Source organism: Hippocampus comes, unplaced genomic scaffold, assembly GCF_001891065.2.
Source record: "Hippocampus comes isolate QL1 unplaced genomic scaffold, H_comes_QL1_v1.1 scaffold122, whole genome shotgun sequence".
NCBI lineage: Eukaryota > Metazoa > Chordata > Actinopteri > Syngnathiformes > Syngnathidae > Hippocampus > Hippocampus comes.
This window is the reverse complement of record NW_017842059.1, coordinates 2,973,500-2,990,937: the sequence shown is the minus strand read 5'-3', so window position 1 is coordinate 2,990,937 and position 17,438 is coordinate 2,973,500. Positions and strand designations below refer to the sequence as shown.

The 17,438-nt window shown below is 42.9% G+C and overlaps 1 protein-coding gene across 2 annotated transcripts; it reads left to right on the top strand.

The window, feature by feature from the left end:
* The first annotated feature begins 705 nt into the window (after window positions 1–705).
* chrd (chordin) lies at window positions 706–17,432 on the top strand. Of its 2 annotated transcripts, none has more exons than XM_019861663.1 (21): window positions 706–1,081; window positions 1,993–2,096; window positions 2,175–2,301; window positions 5,887–6,039; window positions 6,189–6,306; window positions 6,392–6,479; window positions 7,398–7,539; window positions 8,978–9,115; window positions 9,300–9,382; window positions 10,932–11,079; window positions 12,383–12,489; window positions 12,776–13,055; window positions 13,145–13,386; window positions 13,498–13,611; window positions 14,517–14,708; window positions 14,829–14,922; window positions 15,285–15,341; window positions 15,473–15,576; window positions 15,939–16,202; window positions 17,084–17,177; window positions 17,303–17,432. In XM_019861663.1, exons 1-21 carry the CDS (start codon window positions 940–942, stop codon window positions 17,368–17,370), a joined length of 2,859 nt encoding a protein of 952 aa, XP_019717222.1. In that variant the 5' UTR covers window positions 706–939; the 3' UTR covers window positions 17,371–17,432. The 2 variants fall into 2 exon arrangements, with proteins under 2 accessions (XP_019717222.1, XP_019717221.1); XM_019861662.1 differs by having other exon boundaries at window positions 8,978–9,124.
* The last annotated feature ends 6 nt before the right edge of the window (window positions 17,433–17,438 follow it).

The following is a 17,438-nucleotide window of genomic DNA, read 5'->3' as shown; positions in this document are numbered from 1 at the left end:
AGCGCATGGGATTTTAAGTGGAAGTGTCCAGGTTTGAGCTCTCGGGTAAGCCAAAAGAAACAATAGAAAGGAAAAAGTTGTGCACAGAGAGCCAGTACAAATTGAATAGCGTTGTCTTTAGCTGTTCCAAATATTTTCATTCGTTTCTGTTAAGTCACTTAGGTCTGAGCAGTTAGGGGAGCTGAAAGGTTCAGCCAACTAAAAACGCACATGCATTTTTCACAATAAAGTACAAGCTCGATCATGATCCTACGCTATTTCTGTCGCATTGTTTCTTTATTTATGCACTGGAGAGTCATTTGACGTAAGACCGAACTAAAAAGAAAATAAAGGACAACTAACTTCAATGTACAGTATTTAAAGAGGAGATCAGAAAGCAAGTTTGTTTCGATTGTAACCTGACAATATATGGATCAAGAAAACGTTCAGAGTAGGATTTGAAACTCATAATACAACGAACGAGGAACTGTGCAGGGAGGATTGGAAGAATGTTAAAATTGTCGATATTTATATGTAATTCGCAAAGAATGACGGCACGACATTCATGGAAGAAGTTTAGTCTTCTAGGGGCCCCTAGTGGCGGTGGTGGTGGTGGGATGGGGGTGTGGTGGGGGGCTCCAATTGGTAATCCAGCCTTGACCCACCCCCATCACCCATCCCACCTATTATCCCCCCCACCCTTCCCAGCCGGTGGCTGTTTCAAACTGTCAGGGAAGCAGGCTATAAAAGTGAGAGGGACGGCACTTCGGAGGATTGTGGTCCACACTGCACTGAACTTGTCACTTGTTGCTCAAAGAAGAACACTGCTGGGCCATAAAGTTGTCTTATAATCTGCGATTGCAAAACAATTGCAGGGATTGCAATTCTTTTTTTTTTCTTTTTTTTTTTTTTGGGTGGTGAAGAATCTCGCAGGCAGAAACCAGCAAACGGATCGCGGCGATGCTGGTTCCACGTGTGCTCCGCGCGGTGTTGTGCGTGCTCAGTTGCGTTTGTGCGTGCGTGGAAACCGCCTCGCGCCTCAAGTCTCACTCGCTGCCTATCCAGTCTGAGAGAGAACCTCTGCCTTCTAAAGGCCTGTCAGGTAAAGAGCTCTATTACAACTCATTCGAGAAATATATGAATTATCATGGCGACAAGTTTTCTTTGGACAAAGTATTTATCGATATCTAAGTGTCGTTGTGGTTTAAGCCTCTCCTGCGTTGCTTCATGCGTAACGTAAAGGCATACATGTGAGTCATAACCACCTTTTTGATGCATGTGTAAAATCCCCGCGCGTTCAAAGCCTCTTGCAGCTTTTTACGAGGCAGTAAACGAGCCGGCAGAGCACCTCGATGTGTAATTCAGCAATGGAAAATCTAATCAATCGACTTTCCATGACAAGCATGTGCTCCTTGCAGATGATTCATTTCAAGCTGAAGTGGCCCACAGTTTGGACTAGTTGAAGGAGTGCAATCATTTTAATCGGGGACAATGGAAATCTGTTTATTCTCAACATGCACAAAACTAAATCAAGATGTTACCATAGCAATAATAAAAGACACTAGCAGTGAGTCGAAACAGGATGTGCTCTATTTCGACTAGTTTGTAACTGCAGTTCTCCTTTCATTTGCCCTTAATTGGCAAATAAAATTTAAATCTCATCATCAGCTTTTATGCACTACGTTGGATATAAATAATTCTCTTTAAAAGGAATAATCTGGAACATGTCGTATAATACGCCAGGGAGCCTCTGGTAATCGCCCTGTGGAAAGTTGAATGGCTCCCATGCATGGAACCAAAATCTGTGAAGCATTCTGGGCGTTTCAATTCCTCTCCAACATGCCAGGGCATTGAGCTGTGCAGGATGTTGCTGGTTCACTGCAAATTGGATACTTTCTTTGTGTCACACATTTCTTGCTCGAAACCACCAGTTAGTGGTGAAGTCATGCCAAATTGTTTATGTTGTAAGGTTCTACCGAGTCAAGAATGTACTCTTCAACATTTCTTCTCCAGGATGCTCATTTGGGGGTCGGTTCTATTCGCTAGAGGACTCATGGCACCCAGATTTGGGGGACCCCTTTGGTGTCATGCATTGTGTCCAGTGCCACTGTGACCCTGTAAGTTTTCAATGCAAACTACATGCTTTCTTTCCCTTATCACGCCATTTTGTAATCATTTCCACTGATCTCATGCAGCAAAAGACTCGCCGTGGAAAGGTATTTGGGAAAGTCAACTGCAAGAACATAAAGCAGGACTGTCCTGATCCAGACTGTGATGATCCCATCTTGTTGCCAGGACACTGCTGCAAAACCTGTCCAAAAGGTAATCTACATGTCTGTTAAAATCTGTCTACATTTTCTTTTCTCGGCTCAAGACTAGAGAATTATTATTATTATTCATTTATTTACTCATCCATCCATTAACACAACCGCTTATGCTTACAAGGGTCGCGGGTGAGCTGGAGCCTATCCCAGCCATCTTCGAGCAAAAGACAGGGTACAACCTGAACTGGTTGCCAGCCAATCGTAGGGCACACATACAGTAGACGAACAACCATTCACACTCGCAGTCACACCTAAGGAAAATTTAGAGTAATCAATTAACCTACTGTGCATGTTTTTGCAATGTGGGAGGAGACTGAGAAAACCCACCCAGGCACGGGGGGGGGATGCAAACTCCACATAGGAAGGCCGGGGAATTGAACCCTGTAGCTTTGCACTGTGAGGCAGACATGCTAATCAGTCAACCACTGTGCCGCTCATTATTATTACTATTATTATTATTATTATTATTATTATTGTTATTGATATTATTATTATTATTATTGTTATTATTACATTTTATGTCAATTTCATTTTAGAAAAACATGATTTTTCTGATATAAATACTGTATTTGAATTGGAGGCAGGTGTTATCATTGAAAATGTATTTTTTTCGAAGAAAAAAGGATAGTCTTCAATTGAAAGAACTTGTTTAAAAGTGTCGACCAATATTCATTGAATTGTAAAATTATACAGGACATGCGTCTATGTATATACAGTATACCAGGGGTGTCAAAATCATTTTTGTTGCGAGCCACATTATAGTTACAGTTTCCCTTCGAGGGCCGTTATGAATTTTGGGAAACCATATAAATGTTTAATCACCGCCACATATTACATACACAGCGCACAACAAATTGATGGATAACTAGTTTTAAAATCAGAAGTCAAAAATAATGACTGTTATTATGGATTACATATGACAATTTGAAATTTTGGTTCAGACTTTAGCAAGCATCATGGAACTTGACATGCTTGATTTGCTCTCGCGGGCCACATAAAATGATGTGGCGGGGCCAGATCTGGCCCCCGGGCCTTGACTTTGACACCTGTGCAATATACGTTCATGCTCACCTCCATATGTGGAATGGCAGTTTCACAAGAATGGATCATCAATTGGGCGGCGTAAGGAGATTAATTGATTGTCCAATTTGATTGGACAAAGCCTGGCCCAAATCTCTTCACTAACGTAAACACACCGCCAATCCATTTAGCCTCACGGTGTTGCCGGGCTTGCCGACACACAGCTGCGCATATTCAATTCCATCTTATTAAAATATTGCTCCACTGACGCACGCATGAACACAAAAACGCAAACTGTGTGGGGGTACATGCTGCTTTTATTCAGTAGATTGGGTGTTTTTTCGGTGTCTGGTAATGGAATGGAAAGTAAAAGGTAAAGCATCGCAGCCTCCATCAGGAGGACAACACTGAGTTCTGTGTGTGTGTGTGTGTGTGTGTGTGTGTGTGTGTGTGTACCCACATATGTTCAATAAGTTGGGTTGGGGTGTGTTGTTGTGTGTGTGTGTGTGTGTGTGTGTGCATGCGTGCGTGCGTGTCTCCTGTCAAACTCAGGATAGGGTCATGACTGCGTATGTGTTATGGTTATGGTTTACGAAAAAGGTTGAGTGTATTTTGTATTTGTCTTAGCTTTGGCACAAAGGCAGCTTGTATATTTGTGCAAGTGCTGGAAAAATTGTGTGTGTGTGCGTGTGTGCGTGTGTGCATGTGTGCGTGTGTGCGTGTGTGTGTGTGTGTGTGTGTGTGTGTGTGTGTGTCTCGCTGGGGCACCTGAGTGTTGACTATTACTAGGTTGGGGGAACTTGAGTGTGACACTACCCAGAAGCCAAGTGTGTGTGCATTGTGGAGCATTGACAAGTGATGATGTGTGTATGCAAATCAGACACCAAGAGAGAAAGCAGTATGTCCATTCGGTTTCTTAAAAAAAAAAATTTAGTGTATATTGTGGAAAAATAACAATAGCTTTACAAAGTGTCAGTGCTTTGGCATTTGATCACGTTTGTGCAAGAATTTATATTGTGATATACTGTAATTCCCCTAATAAAAATGACGATCCATCAGTTTCGGGTTACAGGTAGTAAGATAGAGAGCCGAGATTTGCTCTTTAGGCAAGAGTACAACATCCTGGATGTGTCCTCCAGCCAATTGCAGGACATATACACAGTGCCATGAAAAAGTATTTGCCCCCTTCCAAAATTATTTTGTTTTGCATGATTTCCCCACGTTGACGTTTAAGATCTTCAAACAACTATAAAGCTTAGACAAAGATAAGTAAATATAAAATGCAGTTTTAAAATTTGATTTCCATCCATCCATCAATTTTCTGATCCCCTTTATAAGGGTTGTGGGGTGTGCTGGAGCCTATCCCAGCTGACTTCGGGCAGTAGGCGGGGGACACCCTGAACCAGTTGCCAGCCCATCGCAGGGCAAAATTTGATTAATAAAATTGCATATCTTCAATGCTAATTGACCCTGTGTGGAAAAGTACTTTGTTAAATGGTGACTTGAATGTGGCTAATCGCATTTTTTCCGTTCATTTCACGAATTTCACCCGAGCTGGATTAGCACCAGACCCGTTCAATCAAGAGAACAGAACCTGCCTGGCAAAATGGCGCTGGTCAAAAAAAATCTCAAAAAAGCTGGAACAGAATGCAATGATAGAAAGAAATTCAAGAAAATATGAGAAATAATTCATTGACCTCTACCAGTATGGAAATGGTTACAAGGTCATAGCACTGTCACAAATTTGTGTAGCTCCAGTTTAGCCCCTCCATCATTTAATTCAACATATACTGTATTTATTTTCTCAGCCCCTCCAATGTATCGGTTATCTGTATTGGGTTATCTTGGGTTATAATCTTAAAAATTAACATAGCAAGAAGTAAGAATTTGACAAGAGAGCAAATATTTTGTTTCCCGGCACTGTTGACAAACAACCACACGTTCACATTCACATCTCATGACAATTTAGAGTCGACAATTAACCCAATTTGCATGCTTTTGAAATTTTGGAGGATGCCAGAACACTCTGGCGTATTTTTAATGGGATGGGAGAATCTTTCACAAAGTTCTGAACTCCCGTTTGATACCCAAATATTGCTGCGGAGTTAGTGCATTAGCGTCACGATTCAAGGTTGCCCTTCTCAATCCTCTTTACAAAAGAGCAGGAACTCAACACTGATTTTTTTTTTTTTTTTTTTTAAATTAGGTGGTGTCTGATGTCCACTTCATGCTCTTCTTCTTTCTCACTTGCCACGCTTCCTCTTTGGCTGCCCATGTTCACATATTTCATCCTCAAATGCAAATGCAGGAACAAAGGCAAACAGCTGACACTATTGTCACATCTGTCCGCCAGACTTTGGGGAACACGTAGCAGGATGTGCTTTGAGAACGTTGTTTGGCCTTGCCTGATAAAAGAGAATACTCGCTCCCATACCCAGAAGAGAAATAACATTAACGATATAATTGCTTAAAATGTGACTTGAACTTAATTTGTTTGCTTTCGTAGTAGTTGTGGCAAATTTGGATACATTCCCGCAGCATTTGGTTCTTCTTCTACGTGCAGGTGAGGAAGGCAAGAAACGAACTAATCCGATTCCGGACAGCTTTGAGTATTTCCATGAAAAGGGCAAAGGGAAGGAGGACGACCTGCACAAATCTTATAACGACAGATCCTACCTGAGCTCGGAGGACATGGGCCCGGAGGAGAGCCGCACTGGTGAGTCGGAACACCCACAGATGGACCACCAGGTCCCACAAAAAAAAAAAAACCACTTAAAAACTGACATCACTCATGGCATATTAATTTCGAAAAAAAACATTTGAGCCAGCATGTGTTGCAGACAAAATTACCCACCCTCTCTGCAGACTTTGTAGCGCTGTTGACAGGAGTGACAGAATCATGGCTGCCAAGCTCCAGCGCAGTTGCCAGAGCTCGCTTCTCTTTGACCAGAACCAGCCTGGCCTTCTCCATCACGTACCAAAAGTAAATAGTCGCTAAGAATGAGCAAAACAAGAGCGTAAGTAAATGATTGCCACCACTTCACTTATATAATCGATTGTTATTCCAGAATGGCCCGTCCCAGTAAAATCCTCTTCCTGGGTACAGATGGCGCCGCTGCTTTTGAGTACAAAGTCCCCAAGGGACAGTCAGACATGGTAAGATTTCATCTGGAAAAATAAAATCACCATGCTTCTGTGAGCAGTGTTTTCATGATGTGTGCATGGATATATCTATGTGCTTCCTGAAAGACAAAATAACTCACTTGGTCATATATGCATTGACTTCATGCCTTTTTTTTTTTTTTTTTGGCCAAAAGTCGCACCGCAGCAATAAACAGCGGCGCACGCACACGCAGTCTCTGGCTTCATGAGATCCCTTAAACATGAATCACTTTGGCTGCAAACAAGAAGTACTCACTCGAAAGGAGAAAATGGAATAGCTCAGGAAAACTGAGCGTCTGACGTGGCGTTGCATTAAAAAAACCCGAAACTATCATCATAAATTTGTCAGCGGTTATATGGATGTAACAGTAGTAGCCTGACATGCATGTCCGCATATTCCCCGATGTCTAAAGCGATCGCTACATATCACCTCGTGCCAAAATACACATACGGCACATTCCATTTCGAGCTGAGCTCCGCAAGGCAGGAGCCCCTTAAACACAGGTCCCAGAAATTGGCCTATTATTATTTTTAGATAAATGTCAGTGTCAAACACCAGACAGCCGTGTAGAAAACACTCCAGCGCATAAAAGGAATGAGAAGGAATGAGGGAGTGCGCCTGAGCAAAACTTTTGGGAAGGAGCGGATTTTTCACATGTTACATCACCGCCTAGCAAGGGGACAAACACGCGCTAATTAGAATGGAGATTACCCCTGAACTCTGAGTTATGAGGCGCCGGCACGCGCACACGTTTCTTCTCTTGCAGCCCGGGGGTGAAAGGAAAGTCACTCATTTGATGTGTTGTCTACGAGCGTCAGTGGATAAATGCTTGTCCGTAGATCCAAATCTGCGCCGTCGAGAATGAATAGTCCCAGATTTACTCATTTTGTTTTCTGTTTTGTTTTGGACAGATCTGCGGTGTATGGAAAAACGTTGCCAAGCCTTTTCTACGGCAGCTGCAGAATGAGCAGTTGCACATAAGCATGAGTGCGTCAACCGGTAGACCGGAGGAAGTGGAAGGGAAGGTCATCAAACACAGGGCTCTGTTCGCTGGTGAGCTTTTCTGGGACGTCACAATGCATCGCATTGTCGATCTCTAATTACTGGTATTTCTTAATCTGGTGATCACCGACTGACGCAAAATTCTAGGACTCTTGGAAAAATCAGAAGGAGCCTTCATTAAATATAACAAGACCTTTCATGTTCCAATTTTGGTTTGAAGCAGCCATTTTGGGACGCAAAAAAAAAATACTCAAGGATCTCAGCATGAATTAGAACAAAAGTCTTTAATTTTGGTTTTATGCTGCCATTTTTGGGTGAATTTCAGCTTCCCAAATTTGATAGCCTCTCACAAGGGAATTTGCCCAAATCAGCCTTGATCAGTATCCTAGATCAGTGGTTCTCAAACGGAGGTACAAGTACTCCTCGGGGGGATACTTTAAGGCACCTCAGCGGATACTTGAAATTTTAAAATCGATTTGAAATGCAAAAAAAAAAATAACAGGGCTTGGTCACATCAGTTGCCTCCCTGCCATCAAGAATGACAAAGATCCTCAGTGAAGCACGAGCCCAAGTGTCTCACTAAAATGTCTCACGAAAGACAAAAAAAGACTCAGCTCAGTACAACAGTGCAGTGTTCAGTTTTGACAGTCTTCTTTTTTAATTATCCAGTCGATATTTCCTATATTGCCTTTTTTTCCTTTTTTGCAAATCGTTTTTTAATTTAAAATTCATATAATGGTTTATTTTTATGAACAAGTCCTTAATATTATCCCAAAGGAGAACACTTTAAGTTGAATTATTTTTAGGTACTCAAAACCATATTTATAATTCAGTTCCTTCTTTCTTTCGTTTTTTCAGTTATATTTCTAGATATCCAAATAGCTCAACCGATATGACTAAAAATACAGTTCCAAAGTTGAATAAATCAGACACTGATGGCACAGCACTCCGGGGTTTTTTTTTTCTTTTTTTTTCCTTCCCAAAATGCTTTGCGCTGGTTAAGGCCGTACTTGGCTGAAAAAATATTTCACAATGGCTACCTACATCAAGAAGAAAAGATTGAGAAGCACTGCCCTTAGACAAAGGGCACAAAGGCTGAATTTCGCCATCCTTCTTGCCAATGCAGAGCATGGCACGTTTTTTGAGGGGGAGGGTTTGCCATGAAAATAGGAGTTAATATTATAACATGGCGTATGATGATGACGACGATATCGCGGAAATTTGAATAGCACGATATCACCGCAATCGTTACATCCCGAATCTCACCAGACAATGAATGTCTTTTTAACTAGTTTACATTGCTACACTGCATCCCATGACATTCTGCAGGTGTCCCTAATGGAGTGACCAGTGAATTGGTTAGCATGTGTTTATTATCTTGTACTCAATAATCTCAGTGTTTACAAAGTGGCAGAGTTGTATGCACATTTCCGAAGGTCCGTAAGCGAATACAAATACTCAGTTTATGTTTATTATTCATTGCGGACAGAGACATTCAGCTCAACGCTGACGTCAGAGGAGGAGAACGCAGGCATGGGAGGCATCGCCATGTTGACGCTAAGTGACACGGAGAACAACCTCCACTTCATCCTCATTCTTCAAGGCCTTATCAAAAACAAAGACAAAGGTAGAGGAAGTGGGTTGACTTGAAAATACTGTATAGAGTAAATAAAGGGACGAGTTTATTTTACTTTAGGGGAAAGAAAAGACATTTCTGTTGTGGTTGATCACTTCATCACTCATTCTGTCTTTGCATCTATTACAAGTTTGAAAAGTAAGCTCCGTCTTTTTTTTTTTTTTTTGGTCCACAGAACCCCTTCTGCTTCCCATTCGTGTGCAACTGCTTTATAGGCAACATGTCCTGAGAGAGATCCAGGCCAATATCACATCTCATGTGAGTAATTGTCAAAGCAGCTGACAACTATTTTGACAAATAAACAGCATGAAAAATAAACTGCAAGAGCGCTTTCATAAAGGCATTGCGAACTACTCCCCTCACACTTGCGCCGAGATTTCGTCATTGATATTTCTGCACTGTTTACAGTAAACTGTAAAAAAAAAAAAAAGTCCATGCTTTTAAGTGAATAAAATGTATCAGGTATGTAAATGTAAAATTTTGCTTTCTCGTAACCAACAAATAGTGAATAGACAGAAAACCTCCATGGTAGCATGTAATAAGTGGGGTAGTTTAAGGGTTTTGATTCCACATTTAAAATTAGGGGGTTGCTGTATTTAAAGAGCCCAAGATACAGTAAGACGCCCTCTTTCCCTCAGAGATGGATGTGGTCTGACTACCACATCCTAGCGCTGTTGTCACCATCGCTCTGATCCGAGCTAACTTATCTGAGACATGATAAAAGAAAAAAAATGGATTGAAGAATGATAGGAAACAACAAAGAAGAAAAAGTGTTTTAGTGCAACAGAGTGTCGCTTCGCCGGAGACAGATGTGAGGCCGGGATGAGAGATGGAGGGAGGCGCTCGACGGAGGATGGACTGCATCCACACTTTTCACACATGCCAGTGGTTAGTGGTCTGTGGGCTGAGATGGATGGAGAGAGCAAAAGGGAGGGGAGGAGAATCGATGAAAAGAGAGCCTGGTTTTAATTCTGCCTGGAATGGCGTGAAGGACCGGCGCGTCTCTTTCAGGCCTGTCGGCGAGCGTGACCATGTGAAAAAGTTTGCGCTCAGCTGCCGCCGCGACTTCTTTTTAATGTCCTTGAAGTCCAGCTGACTCATTGTGAATCAAGCAGAGTGACTAAGGCATCCGAAAACATGTCACACATCATTCTTTTTTCTCCGTTGTTGACTTCATACTTTGTGAAGGGTGTGCAAGAACGAACACCAGTAATTCACCCCATACTCTCATCCTTATTGCGTCCGTTACACGTTCACTTCTTTAGGCTCCTCCCACCATGGATTTATGAGATACGTATATTTATACTGAGTTATATTTATACTGAGCTGAAGCCCCACCGTCACAAAAGTAAAATCTCTTCATCGCTCGTGTTCATCTGCGTTGTTCATCGAGCGTTATGCTCCAGTGCACTCAGCGATGTGCATCTTTCTAGAGTGTAGTCACTCTGCGAGGAATTCATCTCAGCATGCAACTGCAATGCAAGCCAGATTTTGAAGGCATTGTTTTTACACGAGTCCTTGGATACCCTGAACATGGCCATTTGTAGTCTTGATGCACTTTTGGTTGAGCAAATTTCTCTGCGGGAGATTTTATTCTTCCTTCGCTCTTTTGCTTGACTTGGCTGTCCTTCGCTCATTTTTGTGAGATGTTTTTTTAGGGTGTAAACAGCTGGTTGATATTTGATGTGTTCATTCTGGGTTTAATGACTGCGGTTGGATACGGGAGGGAGGATTTTTCAGTTCGATGACTTTTATTATTTGTGCAATCAGCATCGTACTTTCTGTTTGACCGATCCAATCTGTGCAGGATCCAGATTTTGCGGAGGTGCTGACAGACCTGAATAGCCGAGAACTCTTTTGGCTCTCTCGCGGGCAGCTCAAGATCGCCGTGGCAACAGAGGGTCACCGTTCCCAGCAGATCTCAGGATTCATTACTGGCAGAAAATCCTGTGACAGTAAGTACAACCGAACGTATGCCTTGTTGGGACTGGACACGCTTCTGGGAAATGTCTCATGTCATTGTTAAAAAAAAAAAAAAAAAAACGAAAAAAAAAATTTTGGTTTTTTTTAGGGTGTAAACAGCTGGTTGATATTTGATGTGTTCATTCTGGGTTTAATGACTGCGGTTGGATACGGGAGGGAGGATTTTTCAGTTCGATGACTTTTATTATTTGTGCAATCAGCATCGTACTTTCTGTTTGACCGATCCAATCTGTGCAGGATCCAGATTTTGCGGAGGTGCTGACAGACCTGAATAGCCGAGAACTCTTTTGGCTCTCTCGCGGGCAGCTCAAGATCGCCGTGGCAACAGAGGGTCACCGTTCCCAGCAGATCTCAGGATTCATTACTGGCAGAAAATCCTGTGACAGTAAGTACAACCGAACGTATGCCTTGTTGGGACTGGACACGCTTCTGGGAAATGTCTCATGTCATTGTTAAAAAAAAAAAAAAAAAACGCACAAAAATATGTTTGGTTACGTCTCTTTGCATCGGAGATCTTATGTGCGCTGTTTTGCCTTTCCCCAAAGCATTTCTCCCTCACAGTTCTGAGGAAGAATCTCTGGAGTTTTCATGTTCTCCCCATGCTTGCATGTTATTTTTCACACACACAGCGAAAGTTGGCTTACACGCCTTAAGGTCACAGTCCGCTGGACCTGACAGTCCTCGTCGGTTGTTACTGTTGGTGCTGTGATGTCATGTGTGAAGAATTTGAACCCGACACGATCTTTTCACTCTCACCTCTGGTCTCTTTTCTTCCTCTTCTTCATCATTCAGTCTCTGAGCACATCTACGGCCTCGTTCGTTCTGCTTTTTTTTTTTTTTCTTGCCCCTTTTTTCGTTTTTTTATACACTGTTCTCTCCCCTCTGCTTCTAATTCCCGCTGAATCCTTTTAAGCCTACTGCATTCAGCGAGGGTTACCTCATACCAAGACTTTACCTTGGGTGTGTTTTTGTGAATGCGCCACACAGTGCGACCACATATCCTATCGTCATATGTACCTGCAAGGTCTCACATAGGATCAGATGTTGTCGGTCATAAAGGTGCCCTCGTTGACTTTTCATTTGACATGTGCATGCTAACACAGTGTGAGTGTGGCACACGCCTCTTGACCCTCCTAAACCAAGAAGCAAATATGACAGTCATCGTTGTCTCATTTTGCATGCTGTCAGACGACAGCAGTCTGAAGGGAGGATTACGCTGCGGGGAGAATGTGCAGTTAAGCAGGTTTTGATGAAAGTCACTTGTGTGTGGTTCAGCTATCCAAAGCGTGCTGTCCAGTGGTGATGCGCTGACTCCTGGGAAGACAGGAGGCACGGGCTCCGCCATCTTTAACCTTCATGATAACGGCACGTTGGATTATCAGGTATGGATCTGTTTGGATTTAGAACCAATGTTAATTTTCATTTTACGCATTTCTCATGTACAAGTGGAAAAAGTATTTTGCTAGCTTGTTGTTTCAACGACCTTAGCTAGAGCTTCTGAATATTGTAGGGTTTTGAGTTTCTTATTTCTTTTTATACATTTTTTTTTATTTTTTTTTTACAGTAAATTAGTAATACTGATGATGTTTGTTTGGTGGATTCTCATTAGAAAATAAAGTAATATCAGCAATTTCAATATAAATTCCAAATCTGTTCCCCCGTTCTCAGATTCAAGTTGCAGGTCTTACCGGAGACATGATCGGCCTCACAATCGAGTTGAAACCACGGCGGCGAAACAAGCGCTCTGTACTGTACGACTTAACGCCGGAGTACAATAAGGCCACGGGAAGGGCAGTGGGCAGCTGGAGTCGCTTGGAGGCCCGAAGCATTCACATGCTGCTGCAGAATGAACTCTTCATCAATGTGGCTACGGGTCAAAACCAAGATGGGGAACTACGAGGCCAGATCAAAGCACTGCCCTATAGTGGCCTGGAGGCTCCGAGGCATGGTAAGGATCATTGGTCGACACGATTAGAGCAATTCTACATTCACGAAACCATCCCGACAACTCATTGAATTGTTTACTTGCTCCTCTAGAGTTGCCCACCCCTCTTGCCGGCCACTTTGTGTCGCCCCCAATTAGAACCGGCGCTTCTGGCCACGCCTGGGTATCGGTGGACAAATATTGTCACCTTCATTATGAGATTGTTGTGGCTGGCCTCAGCAAGGCTGATGACCTCACCGTGAACGCCCATCTGCACGGCCTCGCTGAGATCGGGGAGCTGGATGACAGCAATATCAATCATAAGAGACTGCTGACTGGCTTCTACGGCTCACAGGTACATCGCCACAAATATTGTCGAGACTTGCAGTCCTGGCTCCATAGGCCCACGAACGCAGAACCCGGACACAATCTCAGTCTGTTTCAAACCATCGCTTGTCTCCTCCAGGCTCAGGGAGTGTTGAAGGACATCAGCGCAGAATTACTGCAGCACTTGGACAAAGGAACGGCCTTCATCCAGGTCAGCACCAAGCTGAACCCAAGGGGAGAAATTCGTGGAAGGGTATGTGAAGAAAAGTTTCCTTGTTACACATCGGCCAGTTCATTCGTGTTTCGTGGTCTGTCTTATTTAGTTATCACATTTTCATTCAGAACAAGTCTCAACAGAGCATTATGTGGAATTTGATTAGTTGTTTTGGGGCGGGTATTTCCTCAAACATTTACAGTCCAACTGTGTAGTTAAAAACTGTCTGATGGATGAAGAATATTGAAATGTGAGAAAAACCGGGCTGCACATAAAACATAACACCTTAACCACTTTATAACTGCAAGCAAAGCTACAGGACGTTGACCCGACCTACACACGTGCTCTTGTAAAAGAACTATTTTATATGACAAGACAAGCATTTTACGGCTAATCTTACAAATGTACTCCAGTTCCCAACACGACATAGCTAAGAGAGGATGCATAATCTGGCAACTCAGCCATGTCTGCCATCTTGTGGTAAATGGTGATATCACAACTTAAAACTACTGTCGACCACTGCATACTCGCAGTTCGGCACCCATGGATTTGCGTAATCGATGATAATTTTTTTCTGTACTTTAAAAATATTTTTCTGGGATTTCTTTTTCCCAATACCCCCATTTTCTTGTGTAGAAAATAGAATGAATGTTAATTAGCATTTTTTTGGATGGATATTTTAGTCTTGTAAAAAAACATGATTGGCTGGCAACCAGTTCAGGGTGTCCCCCCGCCTACCGCCCCAAGACAGCTGGGATTGGGTCCAGCACAAGTGACCCTTGAGAGTAATGGATCAGAAAATGGATGGATGGATCGCAAAAAAAACATTTGAGTCCATCTGCTTGAATATCAAACTGGTCCACCACATAAATAGTAAACAGAGAAGTTCCAACATCTCACTGTCCTCTCTTTCAATGTTCTTTACAATCTTGTCATTTCTCCAGGTCCATGCGCCCAACAACTGCGAGTTTGGGATTAAAGGGGACGTTGATGAGGCTGAGTTTGACGACCTTTTTGTCAAAGATCCCGAAATGTTGAAGAAAGACCCTCATACCTGCTCCTTTGAGAACCAGTACCACGCCCACGGAGCCAGCTGGACTCCCAACTATGATAAATGTTTCTCCTGTAGCTGCCAGGTAATTAAAAAGAAACCTAATGAGACTTACGTTTGAAAGTTGAAACCGTAAGGAAATGTGGTTGTTCTCTTTCAAGTGTGATCCTAACTGCAGGGAAATCCCATTTTTCTCTCTCCGTAGAAGCGAACTGTGATCTGTGATCCCGTAATCTGCCCAGTGTTGACATGTTCCCAAACTATCCAGCCTGACGATAAATGCTGTCCAATCTGTGATGGTGAGAATCTTGTTAAATGACGTTACACCAGTGTGCCTTATGAGATCATCAGGCATGCGACGGAAAATTTTCCAATTTCACTAAAATTATTTCTGTAGTCCAGATATTGTGTCTTTGTTCATCTATCTACGCCAGCGACATATCGTCACAGGCAGAGCAACGTAACAGTCTTCCACTAGATGGCAATTAACCTATTTGCCTTTTGTGTACTTTATTATTATTTTTTTTAAACCGATGACGGTATTTGTTTTGATGATGTTGGATTCAATTCAAATGTTGTATTACTAACTTTACTGGTAGTATGCATCCTGCTTTTGGTATGTAATCATGAGTTATGCCCCCATTCCTTTGTTGCCATCCAGAGAGGAAGGACGCAAAGGACACAAAAGCTCTTGAAAAAGTGGAAGAAAATCCTGAAGGTGGGTGTTTTTCTTCCTCGCATCTGGAATTTGTTTGTGTCGTGCGTCTGTTTGCAAGTATAGACTGCAAATCAGTTGGGTATTTCCCTGCCAGCTGTCATCATTGTAACAATCGAATGTCTTTCTCTTAGGTTGTTATTTTGAGGGAGACCAGAAAATGCATGCCCCAGGAACGACATGGCATCCTTTTGTACCTCCCTTTGGTTACATTAAATGTGCCGTCTGCACTTGCAAGGTACACATGCACCAGCACTCACATCTGGCTTTACTTTGCAAGGCCTTTGATGGGTCATTTAACTTGTGTTAGCTCCCAAGGAACAGGTCTGAAGACATGTCTCTTGTATGCTTAGTATAGGGGGTCCTCAGTTTACGCCGATCCCGACATACGAGAGTTCAAGTTTACAAGACGAAATGAAGTCGTCTGTGCAGTGGCGTTCGGATACATCGTCACGTGGCACACAAAGGCGTGCTTGCTTACCGACAAAAATCCTTTTTTTGTTGTTGATTGTTTCAGATTTTAATGCATCAATGTCATGTTGCTTTTATGTCATTGGTCATTTTTTACTTGGATTCATAAATGGTAGTCACCTCTCACAGGGCTCAACAGGCGAGGTACACTGCGAGAAGGTGACGTGTCCACCGGTGACATGCAGTCATCCCGTGAGACGAAATCCGTCGGACTGCTGTAAAGAATGTCCGGAGGAGGAGAAGACACCCGGCGACCTGGAACACACCGACATGATGCAGGCGGATGGGCCGAGACACTGCAAATTTGGCAAGAACTATTACCACAACAGCGACAACTGGCATCCATGGGTGCCCTTGGTGGGAGAGATGAAGTGCATCAACTGCTGGTGTGATGTAAGTATTGTCAAAGCTAAGTGATGTGAACCCAGCCATTATGGACAAACGTATTGAAATTCAACACTTTGGGGCATAAAGCCAGCCCTCGTGACACCCCTTATACTGCTAAACCAACGGCGGGGCGGGCTTTCATTGACGACCGAGAGCTTGTTAATAATATAAAGCTGAAGCGAAGTTACAAATTTCAAGTTACACTTCAAGTGTCGCAGTAGTTTTGTCCATGCTCTTGCCTAAGTAAGACCTGTGTCAAAGTTAGGCTCATCATGTTTTTATTTAAAGGATGTTTTTTTTTTGCCCTCAAAGAATTCAACTCAAATATGTATTGAAAGCATTTTGTGATACAACTTTTGCTTTCGTCTTCCATCCAACAGTACCAATGGTTTGGGCTAAGATGGCAGCCTTCGTGTGGTTCGTCCTGTTTTCCGTCTATAGCCAATAACCACCTGAGGGCACAGGAACTACCTAGCATCCCATAGTTGCATCCTGTGCATTGTCATCGAAGAGAAGGCTTATGTGTTTCACAAAAGTCGTGACTTGCGGTGCATGAGATAATCTAATTGGCAGAAATTTCCCTTGAGAGCACCAAAACCGAACTAATCGGAAAATAAATATTGCACTTACATTCTTTAGATATCCAAAGTGGAAGTAGTTGCGTTGCCTCTGCCAGTGTCAATAAGGTTTGCTTTTGATTTTCATATCCACTTTAATAAATAATAACGTGTCTGTGTTTTGTTTTGGAACCATGGCCAGTCCCTCTGGGTTTCATTTAATAAAAGTGAAAAATGAAGCAGCAGCTCTTTCTCGAAATATGTGGTCCCCCCCCCCACCCCACCCCTCAACAATACACCCAACTAATGTCCCTTTATTATTTCCCACAGCATGGTGTGACCAAATGTCAGCGTAAGCAATGTCCAGTGCTGACCTGCTCCAACATCACTCGCAGAGACGGCTCGTGCTGTCCTGACTGCATCGGTGCGTGCTCATCACAACTCTAAAGTTTGCTACGCCCTCGACTGCTTGCCAGCCAATTGCAGTTAATTATCCATTCGAATCAAAAATGAAATCTTAAGCGTCTTCACCCACTTTGTTTCCTGTAGATACGAGAGGCGACGATGAACTCGTCATGAAGGCTCTCGACAAACAGCCAAGCCAGACACTGACCTAACCCAGAACACTCAAATAACCCCGATGACGACTTTGCCAACCCTTCACCCAAACCCAGAGCTGCACACT

What these genes read in the sequence shown, in the direction of transcription:
- chrd (XM_019861662.1), top strand. Translation starts at nt 940, where the DNA reads ATGCTGGTTCCACGTGTGCTCCGCGCGGTGTTGTGCGTGCTCAGTTGC. An exon ending in TTCTCCATCACGTACCAAAA is followed by an intron (nt 6,307 to 6,391) that starts GTAAATAGTCGC and finishes TTGTTATTCCAG; the next exon opens with AATGGCCCGTCCCAGTAAAA. An exon ending in GGGGAGAAATTCGTGGAAGG is followed by an intron (nt 13,612 to 14,516) that starts GTATGTGAAGAA and finishes TCATTTCTCCAG; the next exon opens with GTCCATGCGCCCAACAACTG.